This window comes from Chelmon rostratus, chromosome 13, assembly GCF_017976325.1.
Source record: "Chelmon rostratus isolate fCheRos1 chromosome 13, fCheRos1.pri, whole genome shotgun sequence".
Taxonomy (NCBI): Eukaryota; Metazoa; Chordata; class Actinopteri; order Chaetodontiformes; family Chaetodontidae; genus Chelmon; species Chelmon rostratus.
In genome coordinates, this window is record NC_055670.1 from 3,226,478 (window position 1) to 3,253,906 (window position 27,429).

The 27,429-nt window shown below is 41.5% G+C and overlaps 2 protein-coding genes across 2 annotated transcripts; one reads left to right on the forward strand and one right to left on the reverse strand.

Annotated features, from left to right (window-relative positions):
• The first annotated feature begins 530 nt into the window (after positions 1-530).
• Positions 531-1,535, forward strand: LOC121616274 (olfactory receptor 10J5-like). Its single transcript, XM_041950989.1, has one exon. The coding sequence runs from the start codon at positions 531-533 to the stop codon at positions 1,533-1,535; it is 1,005 nt and encodes a 334-aa protein (XP_041806923.1).
• A 254-nt stretch (positions 1,536-1,789) lies between these two features.
• Positions 1,790-26,486, reverse strand: LOC121616602 (SAFB-like transcription modulator). The gene is made up of 23 exons (XM_041951440.1): positions 26,379-26,486; positions 25,960-26,091; positions 23,520-23,666; positions 22,841-23,033; positions 22,399-22,532; positions 22,074-22,287; positions 21,747-21,814; positions 19,959-20,169; positions 19,488-19,628; positions 16,163-16,330; positions 13,670-13,783; positions 13,440-13,514; positions 13,162-13,226; positions 12,517-12,586; positions 12,229-12,455; positions 11,483-11,580; positions 11,160-11,346; positions 10,919-11,066; positions 10,146-10,534; positions 9,690-9,880; positions 6,196-6,368; positions 2,160-2,379; positions 1,790-1,943 (listed from the first exon to the last, which is right to left on the reverse strand). The coding sequence occupies exons 1-23, from the start codon at positions 26,484-26,486 to the stop codon at positions 1,790-1,792; spliced, it is 3,627 nt and encodes a 1,208-aa protein (XP_041807374.1).
• Between the last annotated feature and the right edge of the window lie 943 nt (positions 26,487-27,429).

Consider the following 27,429-nt stretch of genomic DNA (forward strand, 5'->3'; position numbering starts at 1 on the left):
GTAAATAAGTAAGATGAGGGAATATGTATAATTTCTATATCTAAACACTATTCAATCAACTACATCTTGATGAATTCCTCTGTATGCTTGTCATGTCTGTGTTTGCCTCCTGAAAGCTGAGTATAAAGTTCAGTGGCTGCTTCTGTTTGTCTCAGTCGGGGGAGAGGGGAGGAGTACATCCACAATCTTACTTCAACCAACCTTCTCTGGTATAATTTGCTGGATGGATCACGTATACATTTATCTTTAGGTTTAACATCATTCATGCTTCTTCAGTACAGGCTTTGATATAAATGTTTTAGTATAGAAGAAGATCTACCAGAAATATGATGTAAAAAAAAAAAAAAAACAAAATAAAAAAAACAACACTGTACTGCATCAATGTGCAATTACTGCACTTTCTCAGCAATCTTCTTGTTTATTCTTTTGAAACACATGGATGGAAATTTCTTTCTAAATTGAAAGTCTCATATCCTGTAAAGATTCAGTGAAACAACTACAGATATATATTTTGTCTCATTGATGGGGTCATGGAAAACTCAACAGAAATCGTGTCATTTGTTTTGATTATGTATGGTAACATAGGAAAATTTATGTATCTATATTTCATTCTGGCAATGCTATGTTACATATTAGTTATTTTTGCAAACACCATTCTTATTGTCATTATTTATGTGGACAGAAATCTGCATGAGCCCATGTATCTTTTTTTGTGCAATTTGTTTGTTAATGAAATATATGGAAGCACATCTTTGTTGCCTTGTTTGATGGTACAGATCTTGTCAGAGACTCATGACATTTCTGTTTTTTACTGCTTCCTTCAAATATTTAACATTCATACATATGTAGCTATTGAATTTGGGACTTTGACAACAATGGCATATGACAGATATATATGTATTTGTAAGCCTTTACATTACAATGTCCTAATAACTAAAAGAAAATCACAGATTGCCATGCTTGTTATTTGGACATTTTCTTTTGTAGAGGTTGGAGTTTTACTGTCATTCACTATTCATTTAAAGCTGTGTGGGGCTATTATTGACAAAGTTCATTGTGATAATCATCTTGTAGCTGAGCTTTCTTGTTCACCGGACAGAACAGTGTCATATATTCATGATCTTGTTTTTGGCCTTATCTTCACTGTTGCTGCTCCTCTCAGTTTCATGTCATTCACTTATGTAAAGATTTTGTCTGTGTGTTTGAAAGCTTCCAAAGAGACCAAAATGAAGGCTTTTGATACCTGCGCTCCACATTTTGTTTCACTTATTAGCTTTGTCTTTGCCTGTTTTTATAACCTGATCAGTCAAAGATATGACATGACATTTGTTCCACTGGAGCTACGTGTTATTTTGTCAATGTATGGACTGATCATTCAGCCTCTTCTAAATCCAGTGATATATGGCCTGAAGTTGTCAAAAATTAGACATGCTTTTAAAAGGTTTGTGACATTAAAAACATTGCAAATGTGTGATGTCTCTTGTGCTTGCATACAGGGAATTACAGTGTATTTGATTTCCAAAGTTCTTTACTAATGGCTATGTATAAATATTTAAATGGTCTACTTAATTTTCATTTGAAATGTTTGACAATTGCACAATAGAGATGGTCTTTTTTAATAGCAACAGATAAGAAGTATGGGTGTGGAAATGCTTGTCTCCCATCACTGGAAGTATCCCATTTTATTTAACAATCTTCCGAAATCAGTAAACCATTTCACCAAACAAAAACTTTTTCCCACCTATCCATCATTATTTCAAATGGATGATAACAGACAAGGGGTTATGGTTTAAGCTTTAGTTGGATTTAAACCCAGCAGCTGTAACAAAGTGAAATAAGAGGTGATCCATGGTCTGGAGATAGCCTGGGTTTTCTCCAGACCTCCAGCCTCCAACACGAGACCCCTTTTAAAGGCCAGCTGTTGCTGCAGCAATGCCATCTGTCTGCAAGAACAACAAGATGAGAGACAGAGAAAGAGAGCTGTTCAATAGAGAATTTATTTCTCATCTATTTCAAATAGTTGGATCTACCATTTGCCCTCTTCCAGAAATGTAAAGCAGAGGAAATGTAAAAAAAAAAAAAAAAGTATATGAATGTAAATGACTTTATAATAGTATAATATAATTTAAAAAGTTAAGGAGGGAGACAGACATATATACCTAGCAAGCGTCTCAGCCTGCAGCCTGGCCTCCTCTGCGGCCTGCAAGGCGGCCTCCTCTTCTGCCCTCTTACGCTCCTCTTCTTTGTGCCTCCTGTCATCATCCTCCTGCTTCTTCCTACTGAGATACTCCATCCTCTCACTCTCATCCATCTCCTGTAGCTTCTTGCTCTCCTCCTCCTGCCTCCTCTCCTCTTCCAGGCGCAGACACTCTAGTTCATGGGACAAAACATAGTTTCCAGGATATTAAACTATTATCTACTAACTGGATAATGCAGTTGCTGTAGTTTTCTTTTTTATTGCTGTGGTGCAATTGAAAGTGCATGTGAGTCTACATCGAGCCCTACTCACCTTTGCAGTTTACAAAAAAAAATAATGGTAGCAGATTTCAGAGAGAAGTGGACAAAAGCAGGCTTCTCCTTTTTATTTGGTGACCATTTATTTTGCCTGCTGAAATGATAACTGTCCCTGGAAATTTTTCGCAGCCATAGATAACAAGCTAATTAGCAATAGCCTCCACCTTCTTCAGCTTGAAGACTTCCTTATCTGCTGGTGTCTACTAGCGGGTTCTTAGATTGCTGCCTCAACAGGCATCAGTGACCTTCTGACCACAGCTCCTATCACCCACCTCTACACCTGAAGGCTTTGGATTGCATGTCCCCAACCTCCCCCAGGATGTTTGAGGTACTGGGAGCCCAGAAGGATGATGGCTTCCGCAGGTGTTGGTGTGGGATGAGTTTAGGGAGGCATAATGAGAGGGACTTTTGATTGGCCTCAAGGAAGTTCTGGGAAACTGTTTGATGACTTAGGAAAGGGAGAGCAGGACGTGACTCAGACTATATTCAGCAGGGGAGGAGAACTCCTGACCCTGAGTGGGGATACTGTCAAGTACAAGAAACAGCACTTTGGGGAGTTCCTGAAACTGACCAACACGTCCTCTGTGAAGGAGGACCTGGTTGAATCCTCATCCATATACCTGGCAGAAGTCTCAACCTGCCACAGCTCCTCTGTGGCAAGTTGAGAGAATCACCCTGAGATGCTGAAGGCTCTGGGCATTGTTGCACTGTCTTGGCTGACATGCCTCTTCAGTGTCACATGGGGGTCGTTGACAGTACCTGCATACTGGCAGATTGGGGAGAGGTTTCTAATTTTCAAAAAGGGGGACCAGAGGGTATGCTCCAATAAGGGTTGTTGAGGGGGGTCATGGGAGTTTGACCATCCAGCCTACACGTGTTTTGTGGACTTGGAGACGGCTCACAACCATAGCACACAAAGGGCAAGGAATGACAGATTTGCAAATTTCGAACATTACTGGCATGACAGAGCAACCTCCATAAAGCAGAACTAACCTGTAGAAAAAAGGAGGACAACTCCAATCAGCCAGATGTCCACGAAAAGATGTCCAACAGAGTGCTCACCCAACCAGAAAAGGAAGTCTTAGCTAAGGGTTTGAACTTTGCAGTTACACCAGAACAGATACCAGTGGTAGACCTCATCACGGCCACAGAATCAGCCATCAGGAACAACAAACTGGCGGCTACAGAAGCAGAAACAACTCAGGTTGAAGGTATCAGCTGCCCTTGCCAGTGCTAAAGCACCACCTTCCAACCTAACCTTCCAAGAAAGGAAGGCACTGACATCACTACAGAGAGACTGGAACATCCCCACCCTCTACCTGACAACCACCTATTTCCAGTACAACAAGGACTTCTACAGACAGAAGCATGGCTGTGCCATGGGGTCTTCAGTCTCCCCTATGGTAGGCAATCTCTATATGGAGGAAGTGGAGAGCAGAGCCCTGATCTCCTTCACAGGAACTGCCCCCAGCCAGTGGTTTAGTTACATGGACGACACCTGGGTCAAAATTAGAACACAGGAGGTGGAAGCTTTCACAAATCACATCTTCGCAGTGGACAGCAACATAAAGTTCACGTGGGAGGATGTTAAAGGAAACAGTCTGGCCTTTCTTGATTGCATAGTACACATTGAGGAGGACAGACGTTTACAGGAAACCCACACACAGAGATCATTACTTACTCTTTGATTCTCACCATCCACTGGAGCATAAGCTGGGGGTTATCAGAACCCTACACCATCGAGCTCAGAACGTGCTCCCAAGGACAGAAGGCAAGAAGAAGGAACAAGGACACATCAGGCAAGCACTCAGAACATGTGGATTCCCTAAATGGGCCTTCATCAAGACCACAAAACAAAACAGAGTAGAAAAGTGCCGTAACACCCTGAGGCAAAAATTTGTCCACCCTAAGGACAAACACCGAGGCACAACACAGGACTCGGGTCAAGACTCAGCAGTCCATCTACATATGAAGGACAAGGGACACTCTTTTGAGGACAATAATGTACGCATTCTGGTCAGGAAAGACAGATGGTTTGAAAGAGGAATGAAAGAAGCGATCATGTCAAACTGGAAAGACCACCACTGAACCGAGGGGTGGCCTAAGACACCACCTGTCAGCCACTTCTAATGCTGTACTCAGGCCCCTCCTCGGGCAGCTCAACAGCCATTCACATCAAGAGCCAGGTGACTTTGAGGACTCACTTGATGGTCAGGTGGAAATACTCCACCTCTTCACACCAGGACCCACCCATTGTTAGTCTGTTGACCCATTAACACCCTGGCCCATGTGATCTTAATGACTCACATAATAGATAGTCGGGTTCATGACCCTGCAAGAGCATAAATACCTGAGACTTCCCACCAGTCAGTTACAACTGAAGAAGCCTTTTGGATGAGAAGATAAATGTCTTCTAGAACTTCAAACAAATCCAGTTGCCCTTTGGAAAAACCTTAGAAAAAATTAGATTTCCCCCCTAAAAACCAGTAATTACTAGATAACGGAAACCCTGCTCCAAGTCAGCATTGATGAAGTGACAGGTAGCTGGAATATTGCTTTCATTTTTGACAACAGAGCTAGCTTGTCTGCCATGGTTAGCTTGACTTTTAGATCATTCTACTTCTCAAAATGTTTTTTGATGCGTTTAGTCACAGTAGCTCTAGATTGCATAACATACTCGGGTTCAAGGTATCGCCCTCTACAACGTTGATTGGCAGCATATTAATCTCGACCATTCGCCACACCAAATGGGTGATGGCCTCGGACTGGAATGCATCACACTGTGCGTATATGCAAATTAACACATGGAGCGACATGGGTAACCGGTCAAAAATACTCTCAGTGGTTAGTGGTTAATCACTGACATCCATAACATGATAAGCAATATAGCAATAAGTGTTCAGCCATTTTTGGTCTTTGGCATTCTTCAGGTAACATTAATTGACTTCTTGCTTCTTTACAGAATGTTCGTATGTAGGTTTGTTTTTCAGAAAATACTGATAACATGTTGACCACAGATTTCTGTGTGGGCACGTGTAGCTTATGCACCATCTGTGGACACGGCCATGGTGTCTCCCGGGAGACTTGACAAAGATTAAAAGCCTTTGTGTTAATACTCGTAATGAGCAGGTGGCCCAGCTACTACGTGTGAATAGGTGAATGCAGGCTCGTGTTGTAAAGTGCTTTTGGTCGGCAGACTAGAAAAACGCATATAAATACAGTCCATTTGCCATTCCTGAGGACGTAAATCAGGATTGTTAACACCTATTCATTTTGAAACAGCAACTACCAATGAGGAAGCTCCAATCCACCAACCAATACGGTAACTTCATCACTGCAGATATGTGATTGGCTGTTTGTTTTGTCTGAATGATTGAACAGCCAATCACATACAGTAACTGACTCTGCCCTCTGCCCTTGATTGACAGATAAATACTTTGTGATGTACAGTGGCAACAATTCAAGTGAAAATGACTTGCAATAAACATAATCAAATATTTGAAAATTAAAAACTCATATCATTATGTATTTCACAATGTCTTATTTATTTATTATTTGACCAGACAGTACTGGGTCTCCATACATGTGTGTTGTCTGTCTTTTTTCCCTGCCTCTTCCTCTGTTCCCACTCTCCTCACACTCTTCCTTCCCCTTGCTTTTTTGTTTCTTTATCACTCTCACCTTTCCTCCTCTGTTCTTCCTTTTCTCTCATTCTCTGGAGCCGCTCCATTTGCTGCCTCCTCTCCTCCTTCCTCCTCCTCTCTCGTTCTCTTTGTGCCTGTTCCCGTCTTGCTCGCTCCTGCTCCTCTTCCTCACGGCCCCTTCTCTCCTCCTCCTCCACTAGCCGCTTCAGTCTGGACATGGAGATTGAACAGTAATAAATGGCCTGTTCTGCTCACTGTTTGAGTGAGTTAAAGGTCCAGTGTGTAGGATTAAAGGAGATCTACTGGTAGAAATGGAAATAATATAAAATCATGTTTTCATTAGTGTATAATCAGCTGACAATATGAATTGTTGTGTTTTCGTTATCTCAGAATGAGCCCTTTATATCTACAGAGGAGCAGGGTCCTCTTCCAGGAAGTCTGCTATGTTGCAATGCCATGTTTCTACAGCAGCCCAGAATGGACAAACCAAGGACTGATAATAAAAAAGGCCTTTAGGTTTTTAGCAGCCACTGTAGGGGAGGGTAAAGCAAGGGGCATTCAGGTGATTGCAATCTGCAAACTCCACATCCTACATGTTGACCATTAAAAGTGTTTTGAATTTGTTGTGCTGTGATCTCCTGGTCAAGCAGCAGCAGTAGTCTCAGAGCAGTTAATGAGGCATGGTAGAGGGCACAGTAGCTAGTTTTACATCCAAATTTATTGCAAATTTCAACCGAAAATCAAGAAAATTTTCAAAAGAAAATACAAATGAATGCTTGTTTCCATCCAATGCTGTTATACAATTATTAGGAGTTGGTTCAATTAAGATAAGCAGTTGGAAATAATTCTCTAGTTGGGTGCCATTTTGCCACTGCATAACGAGATTGCAAGATGATGTAATTAAATGAGCACCAGTAAACCCTCAAACAGTGAAAACCAACGTAGATATAACAATGGACATGTGGCATTTGTGTTTGTTTCATGTATTAATTTGATGGACGTTCCAGTTTCTTCATCACTCCACACAGATCTGATCTTTGAGTGTGCTATTTTTCATCTCTTTAGTGTTGTGGAGGCTTCAGTGTGTGTTTAAGCCCTATGTACGTCATGATTTATTCACCAATCTGTTTCCGTTGAACTTATTTGCATTTTGCTTTTATTGACACACCAACTTTTTCACCAACTTAAACAATGTTTTTGCAATATGTCAGTTTTCTGAGTATGTTCGGCGTTTCCACTCAGGTTTTTTTAATCTGCAATTTCAAAACTTCTCTTGCTACAAGTTACATTACTACGTTGTTGTCCGTGAGCATTTTGTTTTGTTGCTTTTCAGATTTAAGCAAAATATAGTTGTTAATATACCTTATGAGCCGATCTGCAGTCTCCCGCCTTTTCTTCGCTTTTGTGCTCCTGTGTTTTGTGCTCAGGTAATTCCTGTCAGCAACTCTTGTCTGTGCCCTGCCTGTCTGCACTCCCTTTGAGACCCACGTGGAAGACCTGCCATTCAAACCCTTGTCTGGATCTTGTCTCTCTCTACTCTTTGTGGAGCCCTTGGATCATCCTCCTCCTCTTTTGGACCTCGTCTCTGTTCTGTCTGCCAACCCCAAAGACTCGGATCTGGAGTTTTTGGACTGTGCACCTCTGAACTCTGTTCATCTTGGGAATTCTGTGTTGGTTTGCTTGCGGAACATTTATTAAACATAATGTGTTTATGTACTTTTGTCTCCTGTCTCCTCTGTCAGAAACTGCCATTAGAGTTTGTTAAAACCCCCTAAATTATAACACCTTGTGTATACCTAATTAGCAGAAAACCAAAAATATGGCTACATTTTTATTTTGCTGCAAATTGAGTGGCTTGATAGCTAGCACAGCTGTGAGCTGCTTGGCCTGTGACTCAGCTATTTCTGTTTCTAACAATTGTTGCAGTTTGAAAAAACTGAAAATCTATATCCAAGAAAAGTTATGCCTTATGTTTATAGGACAACTTCACACTGTTAGCAAACTGTCTAGCCAGTACACAGCAATCTGGAGGCTGCACAACAGCAGTTTACATATCATTCCCAGCTGTAGTGACAATCAAGCGACCATGCCCCAAAATATCAAACATTTTAAAATCCTTTGTAAAACCCACTGTACACTGCCTGCTCTGCCTCAAACAGTGGACAGATATGGTTAGCAACTAACTGCATGGTAGAGACCAAAAACAGAGCTAAAATAGGGTGAATATCAGTCATCAGGAGGCCAGAAGCATGACACCAAATGAATGTGTAAATAAGCAACTTCTTGCTATATTTATTATTGCCATTTAGGTTGTGTTCCAAACTTGTTTCCACTGCCCCAACTGGCCATAAAAGCTACTGCAGGTTTAACATCTCTTAAAAGACCCCCTTCAATGAAAATTCATTTTTTTAACCTACATACCCAAGGAACCAATGCAGCAAACTTGCGGTGTGGGGCTTTCCAAGGGGTACTAGAGAGAAGCTACGTGTCGGTATTTTGCACTATTTTCAAGATGAGGGTAGAAACATGTTCTTTTTTCAGTTGCAGAGTTGCAAAAGGAGAAATTGTGAGTCTTCATGCGTTACCAAAGGATTTGAAAATGCAAAACAGAGAAAACTCACGTTTGCAGACGCCACTTTCCACAGCACTGTTTAGAAAATTTTAACTGCAGCCAGATGCTGTTCCATCAATATATCCCACTAAGGTTATTTTCTGAGTGTTTTATCCTTTGGCTGTGATAAAAGTCCTCATGACAGCGACTTATAGCATTAGCACAATAAGGTTAGGTAATTCTAGTGCATTTGGCATGTAGAAGAAATTTTCCTTTGGGGTTTTTGAAGATTTCTGCAAAAATCAGGCAATCCTGTCTCAAAATGACTTTTGATTGTTAGTTGCTAAAGACTAGCTGACCTAGAATGTTGTGGCACTTGTTCTGACAAAAAGACATCACATTTCTCCCGTATTAGCTCTGCACTAACTAACTCTGCACTGGCTCCCTGTTGAATCCAGAATATAATTTAAAATCCTTCTCTTTGTCAGGCAACATCTTTTATTAATCATCTCTTATCACCTCACTAGAACTTGGAACAGCCAGCCGGGGGACTTCTCATGATACACTGAGTTCATCTCTCCTCCTGTCCCTCCCCATCTGCATGCAGTCATGTCCCATTAATACGTGTTACTAACTTGGCCTCTTCCCCAGAGTTCTTGTGCTCTCCTGTCTGTCTTGGTTCCCGTGAATGGCGGCTGCACCTGGATTGTGGATCGTGGTTGTGCCTAACGTGATGGACCTGCTTGATGCCCACTGCTATTTCTATTAGTTATATTTCTATTATCATGTACATATGGATTGAGTGGTCCAGTAGTAGGCTATGTGAGATTAGGTATAGACAGATAGACACATGGACACACACACACACACACACACACACACACACACACACACATACATCTAGTGCAGATTAAAAATGTGAATTTATCCTTTAAGGACTTAATCTTTGTTATGTTGTATCCTTAAAGAAAAAGTAGGACCTCAACTCCTCAGCTCTTTTCATCCTCTCCTCCTCAAGCTCGTTCTTCATCCTCTCCTCTGTATGCTCCCTCTCCTCTTCCTCCTGCTCCCTCCTCTTCCTCTTCACCTCCTGCAACTGTCTTTCTGCTCGCTGGGCCCGCTGTAAAGCTGTAGCCTCCTCCTCCACCTGACTCTTTCTGGGCCTGAAGGACTAAAACACAATCACACATACATACACACACACACACACACACACACAGCCACATACACATACACAAAATATTATTTTGATTAAAAGAAGGGCAAATTATTTTTTATGATATTATGGTATTATTGATCGTACCAAAAATCATGTCATAATTACATTAATAATTTATGTAAAATCTATCATTCAGACAGTATTAGAAAGGTTACAAACATGCAAGTGAAACACATGAAAAGTTAAAGTATATTCTGTGTGTGCTCTTCCCACCAACCTCTGACTTTACAGGGTTCAGCATCAGCTTTTCCTCCATTACCATGACAGTTGAACATGATGACAGGCAGCTACGTGATAAAACGAGTCCCGCTGGGCTGGCTGGCACGGCCCCCTCGCAGGAGGAGGCAGCAGACCTCCTCAGGTTCCTAGGACTCAACTGGGAAGCAGAGGCAGTGGACCTAATTGACCGCACTGATCCAACACTGCTGTGTTTGACCTTGTTGTTGGAAAGACAGTCTGTGTCCGTGTCTTTCTCTGAATTTGTTTTTGTATTGTTATTGTGTCTTTGTGCTGCAGAGGGCCTCGTGGTGGATTTTAGGTGAGACCCCTTTTCCACGTCCTGGTTAATCTCCACCTGCATTTTCTCGGGGGGTTCCTCATGGTTCCCTATGTGAAAAGAAATGCAAAGAAAAATGAAAGGACATTTATAAAGACAGACCTTCACCTGCAAATCTCCAAAGGGCTCACTAGAAATAAAATGTCATTAACCTTTATCTCAACCACAAAACACATCCGTTCTGTGGACAAACGGCAACATTTTAATGCATTCAGAAGTGTCAATAGACCCCACTGACAGTATTGACATCCCTTTTTTTGCATATTGCACCTTGAGAGTCTGATGCCAATGCGTGTTCGCGAAGCCTTGTTATCTCATTTCTAAAAATTTTAGATGGCAGTTGTTATGTGACAATTTGAAACACATGTCCTCGAATAATATGCCAAGTGTCATGTAGTTTTTTTGTCTGAATGTTTGCAAATGTGATGTCTTACCAACAACTACCTCTTTATGTTTCAGCCGTCCTCTCCTCCTCCTCCTCCCAGCAGACTCTTCCTTCTGTCTAAGCACTTCTCCTCGCTCGTCTCTCTCCCCATTCATCTTCACTCCTCTCTCTCGGTCTCTGTCTGTCAATTTGTTTTTCTGTAACACAGAAAACTAATTCAAAACGAAGCTCTAAAATCTGAATGGCATCTCATTTAATGCATTGCTTTAGATAGATTCAGGTGTTCCTACAGAAGGGAGAGCAGACTGGTCCTGAGTCTCTGCAGATCCACTGTTGGCACTCTCCTCTTGTTTCTGGCTCCTAGTTGATTGAGCACCATTTTCAGTCTTTTGTCTCAGCCATCTTCCTTCCTTTCTTCTCCTCAGTGTTTTATGTCCATCTGATTCGGCACTTGTCACTGTTTTCATATTTGTTGTCCTAAATAAAAGGAGGACATGGGTGTGTGTGTGTATGTGTGCAGCTTGGTACTCGGTATGTTAAAAAATCTAGGGTCTTACAAATCAAAGTGCCGGTAATGTTTTAATATCATAAGAGTTTGGGATTCCTAGTTTACCCTGTGGTTATTGTAGCTTCCTCAGCATCCTCCCTCTTAGTATTCTTCCATTTTTTGATGTTCTGTTCGCTGGACAATAGATCATCTTTAAACTGCAGCTTCTCTCTGGACAAACAGAAAAATGTTTCACATGTCCATTTTAGCACCAAACAATTGGAACATGTAAAATGTGGAGGATTACTGTCAACACGTTTTTTCAAAGAAGCAAATTATTTTAGCATTACGGTGCACAACAATCATTTTTTAAATTGAAGATTGAGCCATATAGAGGCACCTTCAGTGTCAAGTATATGGGAATTTATAAAACATCATTGCCCAGCAGTCCTGTGCAATGTCATCAGTAAAACAACCTTCATCCTGCAAAGACAACAGGGGAAAAGATTTAATGTTGGTTGAGAGTCCAGCCTATTGTTTGTCTACTGGATCTACTTTAATAACCAGTGACAGGTATATAGGCAAACATTCACTCACAGAAAAAGCTCCTACTGAAACTGCTGGTCTTTTGCCTCGCCCATGAAAGTATTTAATAACTATTCACAGCAACACACAGCAACTGCAAGGAACAGGGCTGAAGCATCTGCTCAATTTTGGCATTTTGGCAATGTTGGGCAACTCAGCTCGGCTAAACACAGACAAAATTGACAAATGATTGTCTTTGGTGCAAAATAAGGAATGCTCAGACTCAGCACTCACCACGACACTCAGTCTTTGTAACTAAAAATGATTAAGTTAAAAGTGAATAACACCAACCCTGGCTGATGTGATCCAGACAAATGACTGGTCTGTACTGCACTGCCAAGGTCTCCCTCTTTGTCTTCCTCAACTGCCTCATCGTTGCCCCCTTTTGGCCCCTCCTTCTCTACCTGTTCCTTCAGTGGAGGCATCCTAACATTGTTTTTAGCATCCTTCTGTGGCGCCTTCCATGTTTTTGTCACTGCCTCTGCAGTCTTTGTGTTCTTCTTGGTCACAGCCACTGGAACAGAAAACAAGATTTTGATGAAATTCATTCAAATTCAAATTATGATGAAATAAACAGCAGAATTTACCTTTGTCTGTGTGGCTGCTGGGTGTGTGGCTCTCTGTCGATCCGTGAAGATCTAAGAGCTGGTTGGAGATCAGAATTGAAAAATTCAACAAATAGTGAGAGATATTGTATCAACACAAAGGATACTCAATATGTAAATACTAGAATCAAATATGGCACAGTGAAGTTGTACTAAACAAAATCATAATACAGACATCAGTTTCTTGGATATTGAAACTAATAGTAATTTATAGTATAGTAGTAATTTATCAATATCCCCATTTTTCTCAGCTTGCTTTATTGTGAAAGTGCAACCAATGAGATCTGCAATCCTTTAACTGTTGTTTTCCTGTGAGTGGCATCACTGCAGTGTGTGGTGGTACAGGTTGGGCCACCATTGGACTCCCATTAAACTGTTAAACAGTTAAACATTCTCCTGTCTCCTGTCTCCTCTCTCTGGCATTTAGAGTCAAGAAATTAATACAGAAATTAACTGCACATTTAAGAGGATGTTGTTTCACACCATGGCGATGCAAAGTATGACACAGACATGGTGGACTGGCTGGTGTATTACAAAGCTTTTGCATGATACCAGGTTGTGGTGAACCATTCAACCTTCAAAAAGTTAGTCAAAAAAACATCACCACAAATTCACCTTGTGTCTAGACTGATGCTGCTGGATGTCACCCACAGGGTCTGTGTTTGGCTCCATCCCTCCCTCTGCACACACTGCAAAGAGTTTTTTAAAGAGCAGATTTAGAGCTGAGTGTCTAAAAATGTTTCATAGCTTCTTACAATTACTTGAAAATAAGTATAGTGTCTGGAATTATCTCGGGGTGCAGTGAATTCCGAGGCGAACTGCTGACTATTCAAAACAGTGTTTGTGTGTGTGTGTGTGTGTGTGTGTGTGTGTGTGTGTGTGTGTGTGTTGACCTGTGTGTGTATGTTCAGGCTGCAGGACAATGACCCAGGGTAACTTCTCTCCATCTGCAGACAAAACCTGGAGAGCTGAGAAAAAAGTGAGTTATTGGTAATTATTGCAAGTCTTGCTCTAAAGCTGTATTCAAACACTAGATCCAATCTATAAGTATCTCCTCTGGATGTGTGCAGATTTTGGATCTCCTGAAGATGGAAGTTGTCTCATCAAGGCTCATTCAGCTTACCTTGCTCATGTTGGTCACCATCACCCTGAGATGGGTCCTGGTTGTTGTGGTACACCGACAGCTGGATGATCTCCCCATCAGGACCCAGGATCAGGCTGCCAACCGTCTGCAAATCTAAAAAAAGCACAGCAACTCTGAGGACTGGAGACATGGACCCTTCAATGACTGAATGAAAAGTATTACAGCATCTCTCACCCATTGAGTTAATGTGATCATATTTCTGTCCAAAAGAAGTGATCTGTGAAGTTGAGTAACCACATAATAATATTTTGAACATTAACGTGACTAAGAGTGGACATGATTTTCAGAATGTTTCAACATTTTCAAAAGTCTAGTCACCATCTCATATGAACTTGTGTAGTGTAAACCGTTGGCTGTTGCTGCTAAATGTGGTGTGGGAACAAAGGCAGAACTCAGAGGCAGGGGTGGGCAGAAAGTAAGAAAGTAAGAGGCAGAGTGGAGAGAGGGAAAGGCAGAGAATGGTCTAATGCAAAAAAAAAGTCACTTTTTTTTCTCTCACTAGTACCAGGTACCAGATTCACCAAACTGCCTTAACTGCACAAAGTGATAAATTGCTTGTTTCGCCTTAATGAATGTCCCCTGTTCATGAGGAGGTTTGTGTTCATGAGATGTGATCATTAGTGTGCTAATGCAGCCCATTATTATGTTGCTACATAAAGCTACATGTTCCACTCTGTCTGCTGGCAAGTTGCATTAAAAAAAAATGGAGGCGATCAAGGGGAAGTCACAATCATGGAAATGGACAAGAGGACATTGCAGTGAGTGATGTCACACTGTGAGCATTATGATTCCATGGACCAACCAGCAACCAGCATAAGAACCAAAGGCAGCTGTTGGAGTAAGAGAATTCTTAGCAGCTACTGGACTGTAACCTATAAGTTACTAAAAAAAAAACTATGAAAATCTTTGAGTAAATTGGCAAGACAAGAAGATTATGAAGACATGGTAAACAGAATATTACTTTTGCATTGAGAGGTTTTCATTATAGAGCTCCCTTTCATTTATTTTGTCATATTTAAAATGCACAATGTGTAAAATATGGCCAGAAATTTAGTTTAAACATTAAAAAATTTAAACTATTATTATTATTAGCAACAGAATGTGGAGCGTTTGTATCCTGTAATACCATTTTGTACCTCAAGAGGTGATGGTACAGCCCCCAGTAGTTTCAGCTGGGAGATGTATTGTTGTGGTCTGGGTTTTGTGTTTGGTTTGTTTTGTTTTTTTTTCTGTTTCTCTCTTTCCCCTCCCTGTTCTGTTTTTTCTTTTCTCTCCATTTGGCAGACGAGGCACACCTGGCCTTAATTCCCACCAATCAGTAACTCCATATAAACACGGTCATGACTCCGCTCCTGTGCCAGATAATTCTGTCCTGTTCGGTAGAGTCACATGTCGTATGCGGTGTTACCAGATGAGTTTTTGCTGAGTGTTTTTTCTCCTGTGATACTACCAGTGTCTTCTTGCGTTTTTTCCAGTGTGTGTCTTGCTGCCGTTCCTCCAGTGATTTTCCCTGCATTCAGCTGTTCCAGCTCCCAGCCAGCCAGTCTCCTGCTGCCACCACCTGTGCCTTTTTTGTCAACCTGTTTTCATTGAAAAAACCTTGAACTCTGTACTGGCATCTGCCTCTGCCTCTGTAGGTCCAGAACAAACTCATTCAAAACATGCATGGGAGTTGGCTACTCTCACAAGTTTTTTTTTTAGTGTAATGAATAAACAAAGTAAAGTCACAATGACAGAAAGTACATCTATATTCTTACACCTATTTTCCTTTGACAGAAAAGTCCAATTGTATCCCTTCTGAATTCAAGTTCTATCATAAAACACACTTTATTGAAACTCAGCAGAGACAAAATAAAACTCACCAAAACCATCTTGTCTCTCTAATGTTACAACAATCACCAACTCTGGTTTGGCTCTCCGAGTTAGATGTGAAAATATTCCAGCTCTAGATGCTGCTTTTCCACACTGGTGATAACTGACGATAACTGACCTTCCTCCTGCTATTTGGTTCACAATCTCCTGTCCCAGCCCGCCATGTCTTCATTGTCTTTGGTGTTAGAGTCCTGGTAGAAGATGCTGTAAATCACCTCCACACCATCTTCCCTGTTGTCAAAGGTTCACTAGGAGGCTGCTGATCCCAGTTCCATTGCCCGTGGTGTAAACGCTAAGTCCCCCAGGGCCCCGAGCTCTCAGTTAGGGAGACTCCCATTAGCTATTAGGCTAACTGAGCTAAGTAGCTAAGGACAGCTAGTAGTTATAGCTAAAGATCACTACAACAAACATTACAGGGAGTAACAGTAGCAATTGGAGCATCCTTCAACAGGTGGTCAATTTTACCTTTAAACACGAAAGCCATTCACATTAGCTATAAGTGTCATATGCTGTGCAGATTGTAAAGCCTCTTAAGGTATATTTGTGATTTGTGATATAAATAAAACTGACTTGATTCATTTTCCCAATGGTTTATCTTACCTCTCAGTTCCAGAGGAAGAATGCCCCTAACCAAACCACTGTTGTCATCGCTGGATCCTGGATCCTGGAGGCCAACCAGTTGGTTCTGTAAGAAGGCCAAAGAGCTCTGCTTGCCTGGGCCTTTCCATCCTGCAACACAACCCAGCACTCCTACTGGAGGAGGAAGCTCTGAAGGAGATGACACAGCATAAAAGTTAGTGTGATGAAAACAAAGCACAGAAACTTTAGCACAGTGTTTGAGTATCAGTCAAAAGACAGGGATGTCACAAAAACATGTGTTTTGCATGTATGAGGTTCTTGATTTAATTCCTGTCATCACAACTTTATTCACCTGATGGGGAAATTGCAGCACTACATCAGCCAAGTCTCACATGAATCACAAAACAAAACAACATGAAGTCATGTCTACTTCATTTAGGCCTTGCCTCTAAGTGTTGTCACTGTTGGGTTAAGCTAATGTACTCAATACCAACTGTGACACCAAAGTCCATAAGCAGATAATATACACCAGTTTCGAGCCCTCTAAACACAAAGCTTAAAAAGGGACCTGCTGTGCCATAGATAAAACTATGCTGGCCCTGTGTGGGAAAAAGTGATGTTACACTTCCTGGACACAGTACTGCTGCTGCAGAAGGGTGGCACAATAATTCTCATGCTCAACGGGAGCTGCCACTGTTTCTTCTTCTTTCACCAGCTGCACCATGGTTGGAAACCAGGATGTCACAATGGGTTCTGCTGCAAACAGAATATCGAATTCTCCTCCTGAAAGCCTACTAGGAGGCGTCAGGGGAGCTGGTAGATTCACATTAAGGAGACCTCCGCGCCGTGGCCAGTGAGAGAAGGCATCCACTCTGAATGGAGCCCTGTCTCGCAGTTTCATGGAGAACCCAGCGTCCATGGCATCTCATGAGGCAAACAGATCTGCCTTTGTCTTCTTGAACCCCCACCTGACCACCTAACCCTAACCCTAACATTTGAAAGTGTGTGGGACTCAGTTTCTACTAGTTGTGGGAGGGACCTCTGCAAGAAATCAAGTCAACAGTGCAGCTCTGTACCGCGCCGCCACTGTTATACATGTCTGTTTGTCAGGAGCGGAGCAAGTGTTTTACACTTTTAGTGCTGTAGATAGCTCTAGACAGTTTATGTATGGAAACAGAGGATTCATGCATCTTCCCTCCACTATATGAGAAAGACAGAACACTTTGAGTTTTCCAGTATGTCAGGTCTGAAGTAAGGGAAGTGAGGGAGTGACGGTCAGCATTCACCTCTTTTGCTGAAATTGAGGCGCAGACGGCTGAACCACCTCTGGATTTACTTGTGTGTAGGAGGCCTAAGGGGACAACCACGTGGCTTACCCACATCATACCCAGCACATATCATCTGACACCACCGCCATCACTCTGTTGGGCCTTACGCATGTCTCGTCAGATCTGTTAAGTGTTTTTGTTCACGAGCGTCATGTCTTGTCTTACACTTCCTGTTTTATTGTGAAACCAAACTCTCCTCTCGTTTCCTCTCCTTGTGTTTCCCGCCTGTCTGATTGTCTACCCCGCCCTAATTGTCTCCACCTGTTCATTGTTACCTCGTGTATATATAGTCCGCGTCTCCCTTTGTCCTGTGCCAGATTGTCTCGTGCCATGTCCTTGTACCAAGCCTTGATTTATCTAGCTCTCTTGATCCTTGTCTTCCTGTTTGTGCCTTGTATTTTCTTCGTAAGTAGTCATTGTTGATTGAGTATTTTTCTAGTCTAGTCTTGATTCATTTGTTACTTTGTTTCTTAGCCATTTGAGCCTTTTTTGAGTTTTGATTTTTGCATTCTAAATTATCCCTAGCATCCTTGGTTGTACTGCCATATGTTTTATGTGCTGTAATTATTTATCCTGAGCACCTTTTGTTAATAAATTACTTCTTTATTTTGAAACTTCGCTGATTGTGTCTGAGTCTTGCATTTGAGTCCTGAAACCTTGTGCCTCCGGGCCCTGTCATGACAGGATAGAGTTAAGTACATCCAGTCTGGTTGGGGACAGAGTTCATTCCCAAACCCAGGTGAGATGATGAGTTGGTGGAAAGTGGAAAGCTCTTTTGCCAGTTATTGTATGGTAGGATAAGGATAGGCACAGTTGTTTTGTGTTTTTGTTTGTTTTTTTTGCACCAGGGAATAACAGGGATGTGGAAATTCAGACTTCTAAGGTTGATGGAACTAAATGCTAGGGCACAGGCATTCCAGCATGTCTAATTGTCAGCATGTGGACAAGCAATTACATGATATACCTGTTGAACAGAGATGGGTTCAAAATTGGTGTGAGAAAATAATGGGAAAAAAACTTATTCTCCTCTGTTAGAGGGGCATGGGGGATCACTTTCTTTCTCAGAACCTCCTCCAGCTCTGCCATCAGGGCTATTGTCTCTGTCTGGAATGACATTATCATTTCCATCATACTTAGATATGGGAAGTGGGTGGAACTGGAGCTTGTAGCCTCTTGAGATTAGCCTTGACGTTGATGTATTCATGGATTGCAGGCTTTGCTACGCGTAGCAGTACAGAGCATCAGACTGCATTTCAATCAGGGTCTAACGCAGGCAGATATTTCTCATATAGAACAGATCAAGCAGCAAGATGCACATTCAGTCATCACAGCTCTCCCAAAACTTTAACCCAACATGGCGTGGACAGCTGACAGCCTTCCTAGATAAACGTTGTTCATGTTTTTTATTCAGCTTTCTAATATTGACACAAAAATGCCAATGAAATGCCAATTGTGTCGTGATTCATGATGATAATTCATACTGCATGACTTGACTGTGACTGGAACAGATGTTTTCTCATGATAAATGATAAATGTCTCAAGAAATCATAGCAGAGATAGAAAGATAAATGAACCCATTATACTGTCAAAATAAGCACTGTTATCTTGGGATAATGAAATAATAAGTAAGACAGGTAATACAGTAGTTTAAAAAAACGAATACGTATGAAATAATAATGTGTGCGCTTTGTAATATTCTGTTCATGGCTAGTGCAAGTCTAGTACATACTGTATATTTTGTTGTACTGAAATGGCAAGGTGTCTCATTGGAGTGTTTCACTGTACAGTGAAAAGACAGGCCTGTTTTTTATTTTAACGGTAGAATTAAAAAAAAACAGAATTAACAGTGTCATGTCGAGTTGATGTTAAGCTGACGAGTTTGATGGACAGAATTACATTTCATTTGCACACACCTTACATGAGTTCAGAAACTGAATTCTCATTTGATTGAATTATCTGAGTTACCATTTCACATATACTATAATTACAGGCTTGTAACGCGTATGTGTGCGTGGTACCTTCTCCTGGCTCCAGCAGAATCAGAGAGCCTTTCTGAGAGGGTAGCCTTGCTCCTCCTCCTCCCTTCCCTACTGTCTCTTTTTTAAAGCATCGTCTCTCTTTTTTTTCTCCCCATCTTCTTTGTTGGCCATGTATCTCTCCTGAAAGCCACAGAAAGCAGAGACAGAATATAACATAGCATTGTTACAATGACAAACAGTCAATCACTAATTAATTCCTTGCTCGCTCATTCACTCCTCACAGTTTAACAGACACAGATAGTTGAGTGATTTTGGACACAGCCAGGTGAATAAAATTTTTTGACTAAAGGTCTTTTCAGACAGGGACCTAGTTTCTTCTTCACAGCAGCTAAGTTTGCAGTTTGCTGCGTTTTAGATTGAATGGGAGTAAACGAGTCTGTGGAATCAGTAGAAACTATACAAATCAATCCATCAGAGAAGTGTGTCTTCCTCTGTGTGTGCTTTTGTTACCTTCCTTCCCAGGAAACACCGTAGGAAGAAACAGAGGCTGCTGATGGAGCTTATTCAGACTTTCTTGGGATTGAATCGCGGCTCTTTCTGCCTTTGGTTGGGCTTCTCCCTGGGTCTGAGCTGCGATAGCCTGGACAACAGCACGACTGTCTGCGATGGGAGGTAGGCGCTGTGCATGGTGTTCATCACTGCTGGGGCCCTCCCATCTTGGCTGAAACATTCAACAGATGCACATCTGCCATTTGGATGTGTTGTTCTCAGAATATGTAATACCACATGAAGAAAATAAGGAATTCAGGTAGAATTTCAAAAAAAAAAAAAAAAAAACAAAGCTGATGCCCTGTAAATGAGAACATAGAAAAATGCAGATACTGTTGCATATTTCCTCTTGTGCAGTTGTAAAAAAAAGTCTTCTACTCTCATTTAAACCTGCAGAACTTTTTTCTACCCTAGTGGCAGGGAGAGTAATTACACAAACACTGTGACATGCTTATGATGCAGGCTCTGTTATTACTTGTAGTTTCCATAGTCTACTGTATAATGGTTTCTCCCCCTTCAGCTTTTTCATGCCAACCATTGCTGACTGATGTAAATCGCATCACTACTAGCGGGCCAGCTCAGAAATGTCACCACAGACACAGATTAAAAAAACTGCACTCTACTGTGAAATACAGAGAGATTTACCTGGCGGTCATAGGCTTAATCAGCATTGTATTGAACTTGTTTGGCAAAGGGCTTGATTGTAACAGATATTCATTTAGATGTAAAAGTCCTGCACTGCAGCTTTGCAGCTTTAAGTGAAACATCAATAATGGCAGTAGTGGAGCAGTTCCAATATAACAAAATGTGTGCTTTGGTCAAGGATGTAAACAATTAAATGCCAATCAGTGTCACAAAAGTTAGCAAAATAAATAATACATTTATCCCTCTCTTTGATGTTAGGGCTGGAATGATATGACACTAGACCATGGGACAAAGTTGGCATACTCAAACAATGCTCATTATTTGTTAGTGAAGCAGCTTTATTCAGCAGTAACATTACTGTACTGCATTAAACAAAAAACAAACAAAAAAACGTCATGCTCATGCACATGCTAGTGATATAAGAATAATAATACAATAGAATATACAGTATATGTGTGTGTGTGTCTCTGTGTGTGTGCGTGTGTACTGTGTGTTTTGTTCACCGGGGTCATGTCTTGTCATGCACTTCCTGTTTTATTGTGAAACCTAACTCTCCTCTCATTTCAGACCCTTGACTTCCTGGTGTCCTTCCTGCGTGTCTGAGTGTCTTTTTCCACCAGTTCCTTGTTACCTCGTGTATGTATAGTCCGCGTCTCCCTTTGTCCTGTGCCGGATTGTCTTGTATCCCTTGTCCTGTGAACCAGTCTGTGTTTTGCCTCGCTGTAAGAGAACTTTTGAAAATCTTGTTTTTGCCTAGAAATACCCAGACTCCTTTTGTTTGCCTTGTTAAGATCCTTGCACCTTTTGTTACCCTTGTGAACCTGTTTATTTTTGATTATTAAAACTAGTCTCAGTGCTCAACCTTTGTTCTTGTGATTTGTGTCTGCAATTGAGTCCAAAAGCCTTGAGCTCCAGAGCTTATCACTCTAGGCCATACCTGGTGGTACATAAGTGCAATTATATGTTGTCACTGTTGTGTGAATCTACAAAGTCAAATATTTCCTACCTGGGTGAGCACTGAGGTGCTGTAAATGACAATCTTCTCTTGTGGTAAATAGCAACATGCCATACCATCACTAATAACTGTTGAAACTGCTGTCTTACTTTGTCTGTCTTCACCCTGCAGGGCCCATGATAAACTGAATGTCCCTCTGTCAGAGGAGGAAGGAGGCCTGTGTGGGAGAAAAGTGATCAGAGGATCAGGGTCAACAACATAGACTGTGGAAGATTTGGTAACATGATAAAGTTTGGATTTATTGCTTTGCTGTTGCTGCTAGAAGTACTTCTTCTGCTGCTGCAATTTGGAACTGATGCACTGAGGTAGGTGAGTTAATGCATTTCAAGACATCTCTTTGATTAGAATTTATCTCACATTAACAACTTTAACGTAGAAAATTATTTTGTCTATTATGACACACCATACACACACACCTATCCTCCCATGTCTGTTCGCACTCAACCCTCTTCCACAGCTGCCTTTATCACTGGTTGCTTCACTGCCTTGAATGGAACAGCGATCCTTTGCGCTGTCACGGACACAGTTCATGTTTGGATGATGAAGCTCCCCTCTCATACTATGGTGGTTTATTTCAGTATGTTGTGAACTTTCATTACGCTGCAGTCTCGTGTCGAAGTGTGCCTGCGGCTGGTAGGAAAGACATTTGGCCAATAAATGAAACAACACCAAAAATAGCATTAATGCAACAAATCACATACTGTACATTTAAGACAGAGGACATTAGCATGTCACCTGAGCTTCTCCTTCAGGGGTTATTGTTATGTAGTGTTCCCAGGGCTGAGATTCCACCTGTGGAGTCATGGAGGTACAGGGAATCTGAAGGAATAGATCCAGCCTGACTCTCTTCTTGTTGTCCTTCTCCTCCTCTTTATCTGCAGAGAAGCTAAATTTCAGGATCTAACCATCCTGGCTTGGTTAAAATGGATTAAAGAGAGTTAACTTGGTTGCATTTTTCCACTTAGATTTATTTCTGGGAAGCAAACAGGACTTTTGAACAAAAGCCACATGACCTCCAAGTTACACTAATGAAATTCATCATTAATGTTATTCAGGGGGCATACTGGGTTGTCATCAGATGTGTCAGACATTTTGCCCCATCACTTTTGATTTTGTGAGTTTCACCAGATTTTCTGTTTTGGACTTCGACTCTGGACCACATTTCTGTCTGCTCAATTTTTACCTTCAGGTTGGTTCTCAACTTGCTCAATGTTTCTCTCTGCGGGGAGCCATTGAGGTTTCAGCTGTACAAACAGCTCTGGACCGGACTGTTCTTGTGTGGTCCAAATAGGCGAATGACTGGGACGACGAAGGTCTGGAGCAAGAGAAGGACGAAGAGGAGGAAAATATGGCGGACGGAGTCTGGAGGAGGTGAACTGTAGAGCAGACAAACATTTGACTTGTAATACACTGCTAGAACAAGAAGGAGAAGGTTGTAAAAAAAAGACTGACTAGTAAAAGTTAAGCAAAGTGTGACTGCTCTCTATGAGAAAAAAGGGAAAAGTGTTTTGATAACAGTAAGACTGAACCACAAAGTAAATGTGCCATAAGACCAAAACAATGAGCCAAAACAGGCTAAAAAGCTTTGTAGGGCTGAAACGTCGGCGTAACCCCTTTTCATAATATACAATATGAAGTAGTTTAATTCAATCTTAAAAGAAAAATGTTGATTAATGGAGCTTCGCCTTCCCTAAGTGCTCAGTTTACTTACATAACTAAGAAGAATAAAGTCAATTAATTATGTCAACCTGTACACACACAATCTTTTGATTTAGAGCAGATCCTACATGAACTTTGCAGACACATACACAGCAAGCACACATGCATGTAAAGACATGAGAAGTTATTTGTGTTCCACCTGCCTGATTGTTGCTGTTGCTTAAAATGGCTGCTGTTAGTTCCTTGATGGTGCTCAGCTGCTCATCCACTTGTTGATTGCACCGTTGAGCAACCCGCTGCTTTCTGTCTCTGGTCTCTGAGTGACAACTGGTTTCTATAGTAACGAAGTCCTAGAGACAGAAGACGTTGGAAAAAAATTTACCTGGGAACAGAATTCAGTAACTGTGTTTCTAATCAATGCATTTTTATGCACATTGTGAAGTGTAGCAAGTTGTGGACATTTCTGAAATAAAATGAACTCAACAAAGCAGAAAAACGTCAGACGTTTATTGCAACATCCACTCATTTGCAAATGGACCCACGCTCACTGACAACTAAGCGGGAAGCACCGTGATGAATTTTGCAGCTGTGTAGACCTGACACCTGACATTCAGCTGGTTAGCAAATTAGCAACTTTCTTTAGTATGCAGATTTAAAGACAGAATCTGAGCAGAGGGGATGGAAGACCAGGGTTTATCCGGTTGAAGTGGGGTGTAGAGGTTTTGTTGCAGGGTCAGCTGTTTCACTGTTGAGGAAGCTGGGAGTGCAAGGGCGAAATTTAAGGAAGACAGTGAGGGAGATGTCAGATGAGGCTGCTCGGTCTAGTCAGTGGATATGGATCAGGAGAAATAATAGTATTTGGGGGGTGAAATAGGGACAGTGAGGGAGGGGGGTGGGGTGGCAGAGGACATGCATGCCTAACCCGGCGGGAGGAGAGGTTAAAGTCTGAACAAGACACCTCTCCTCTGCTCTGCTTTCCCCGCCCCATCTTCTCGCTCTGCCAATAGGAAGAGAACCAGGAAGAGGAAGTTTAGATAAGGTGGGGGTGTGGCCAGCTAGAGTCTCTCTTTGGGACCATGCGGCCTGTTCAGGTGAGTTTGCGTTGTAAGATACAGAGTTGGCTTGTTTTTTGATCTTTTTGGTTGTTTTCCTGTTTTGTTTGCTTCTTGAAGGAAATGTTAGGGCTTTTATTGGTGCAGTTGGTGAGAGGCAGGGGTAGATGATGGTAGTGTGGCAATTGGCAGTTACATGTAGCATCTAGGCCTGTGGTAGCATTGTAGCTGCTAACAATAGCTAAAGCGGTGGTAGTATAATAGTATCTAGTATATAGTAGCAGTTAGTATTGGCATCTAGCAGTTAACATTAACAGTATAGGTGAATCTAGCTGTATTGTCTTCTTCTGTTCCTCTTAGCAGGTAGCGGTTAGTATTTATCATTAGCATTAGCTAAATGGTAGCATCGGTACTGGCCACTACCTGGACAGGCCTGGGTCAGTTGAACGTGGCAGTGCTGTTTGGATTGTGTAGGAGCAGTGTGAACTGGCACTAGGGGGGGTGACTCTGGGACGCCGGAGTTCACCGCCTAGCCTCCTGGAGGTGTAGTGGGACTAAGTAGGCGAAACACTGTTGAAAGGAGGTTTCCACCTGATGACCCCCAGAGACGTGTTAGGAATCACTGGTCTTTGGCATGTATAGAGGCAGATTAGGGCTCCAAGGTTCTTCACTGAGAATGAATCCTCTTTTTGAGCACAAGTATCTAGTGTTTAAATTAACTCTAATATTCCCACAAGAAGAACTTCTCTTCAGTTGCATCATTTCTAGCATTTCTTTCTTGCCTTATGACTGAAATGTTGCACTTTCCATGCAATGTCTGAGTAGAAACAGATCTTCCATTGTTTTAGACATCACACTAACCCCGCTGTTACATTTAAGTTCACAAGAGTAGAACCACATTTAGGAGCTGCTAAACAGCTCCAGGTATCACCCTATATTCTCAGCTGATGGATAAGACTGCTCACAGTAAAATACACAAGACAATAATAATAAATACTTCTGTTACGAATAGTGGAAAAGGTCAATAGAAGCTGAACCTTGGAAGGTGGATTTTTCTCTTTTTCAGTGTTAATGCTCTTAATGGGAGATGGAAACACTTTTTCCGAATAAGTTCTGATGTAGAGAACGTTTAACTCACATGGCTGATTCGCTGTTTCAGATCCAAGAGAAGAAGAAGAAGCTGTTTCCACCATCTGAGTCTTTCCAGATATTCCCAAAATGTGCAAAAACATGGATGGTGGTAGCAACCAAATTATTCCTCGGTAAATGCAGCAAACAACTGGTTTTGTTTCTGGCTTGCAACCTCTGCTTCTACTCTGTTTATTACATCCATGCATAATTTAGCCTATACTCAACCACCAAACTCTAATGAAACTACCCTAATTAATTTGCTATAAACCATTTTCTGGAAACATGCCTGATTTTTTTGCTTCATTTGGTACTTCAAATGTGCTTGACAATAAGATGCACATCTTATGTAGCTCAATATAAAGTTTATAGTGGGCATTATGCAGTTGTGCCAACCCAAATTTCCCTTGTCACTCTACGGCCATAACTGTAGTGACGTACACACATACACGCACAGAGTTACCTGGGAGTACAGCAGAAGCGGTCCCCTGCGAGTGCTGAAAGTCTTTGGAAGGGTTGACTCTGCCTCCACAAGCAGACGGCCATTGCTGGATAGTTGCAAGAGAGAGTTCTGGGACTTCCAGATGTGGTAATCCTGGTCAATAGATGGATTATATTGATTATATATTGAATGGAAAAACTGTTTAATGAATTTAGTAATTGACGGATGAACTGATTTACGAACTGATTGATGGATTAGTTGGTTGACACACTGCGAATGTAAGAAAGTTGCAGATACATTCCATGACAAAGACTGTAATCAAGCAACAAACAATCTAACCAATATGTAATTCAAGTGTATTTCAAAGCTAATAGACAATCCTAAAATTTGTTCCAACACTAGGAATTATACTATTACAGCCATGGTGAGTGTGTTAGGACCTGCGGTGTGAAGCAGACATCCAGCCGTCCATCATGCCTCCCTGTACTTTTGCTGGATGAGAATCGACCACACCCCCGACTGAGCAGGGACAGAGACAAATCCTGCATGATGTAACTTTGTCCTGGAGGATGGTCAGGTCAAGGACAAGACTTAATTAGGTTAATCCATAGATTCCAAACTAATCAACATAATAATGATAGTACTATCTCTATATGATACTGACTTGATTTGTTAATATAAAACTTGACTATTAGGTTTAGGTTTGTGTAGGGATTTCTTTTTCTCCATTTGTCAGTTTTGATCACAAACTCTATAAAACATGGCCATAGTCTTGCTGACGTCACCCATGGGTTTCTGAAGAGCCGCTGTGAAGCTCAGTGACAGTGGCTCAAATATTGCTGGAGCGCGGCTGGAACTGACGTGGACCGAATGACACTTGGTTGTTGAAACCTAGCTGTCACTCAAAGTGGACATGCCCATAATTATGCATAACTTTGATCGCTATTGTAATTTAAACATGTGAGTTACAGAAAAATTCACCTTGCATTGAACTTGCATTTTAACATGGGGATCTCTGGGGATTGACTCACCAGGGTCAAGTGGCCAATTCAGGAACTGCACTTTTTCACACTTCATTTTTCGGCCCTGGAGGTTGCTACTTGGTTTTGATGCGCAGGTGTTTTAATGACTCTTCTTTGTCTGTAAGTGTGACCGTGGATCTGAGTCTTTGCAAAAGTCAATTTTGAAAAGAATGCCTTTACTACTTGCCTGGCGGGCCTGCTCAAATGGTCTCGCGGTTTGTTCACGGCCTGGAGGCCGAAGGTTTTTCACGCCTGCCTTAAAATAAGCTCCTTATAGCTACAGAGGTGAAAATAATAATAAAACTTTAAGATAAAAAATAGTAAAGCCATTGGCAGATGTGCCAATGTGCAACTTCATTGCAGAGCACAGCTCATCATCTCAGAATGTTACTTTGTGCAGTGCTTCCACCTTACTCTTCTACAACATGGACAATATTCCCTTTAATTTAATGAATGGATACAGTATAAC

Excerpts from the sequence above, each read along its gene's own strand:
- LOC121616274 (XM_041950989.1), top strand. The coding sequence starts at position 531 with ATGGAAAACTCAACAGAAATCGTGTCATTTGTTTTGATTATGTATGGT.
- LOC121616602 (XM_041951440.1), bottom strand. The coding sequence starts at position 26,486 with ATGCAGGATTTGTCTCTGTCCCTGCTCAGTCGGGGGTGTGGTCGATTC. Across the intron at positions 21,815-22,073 it reads GAACAGACATGGGAGGATAG|GCCTCCTTCCTCCTCTGACA; the intron begins GTGTGTGTGTAT and ends TCTCCCACACAG. Across the intron at positions 9,881-10,145 it reads TGAACCCTGTAAAGTCAGAG|TCCTTCAGGCCCAGAAAGAG; the intron begins GTTGGTGGGAAG and ends ATTGTGTTTTAG.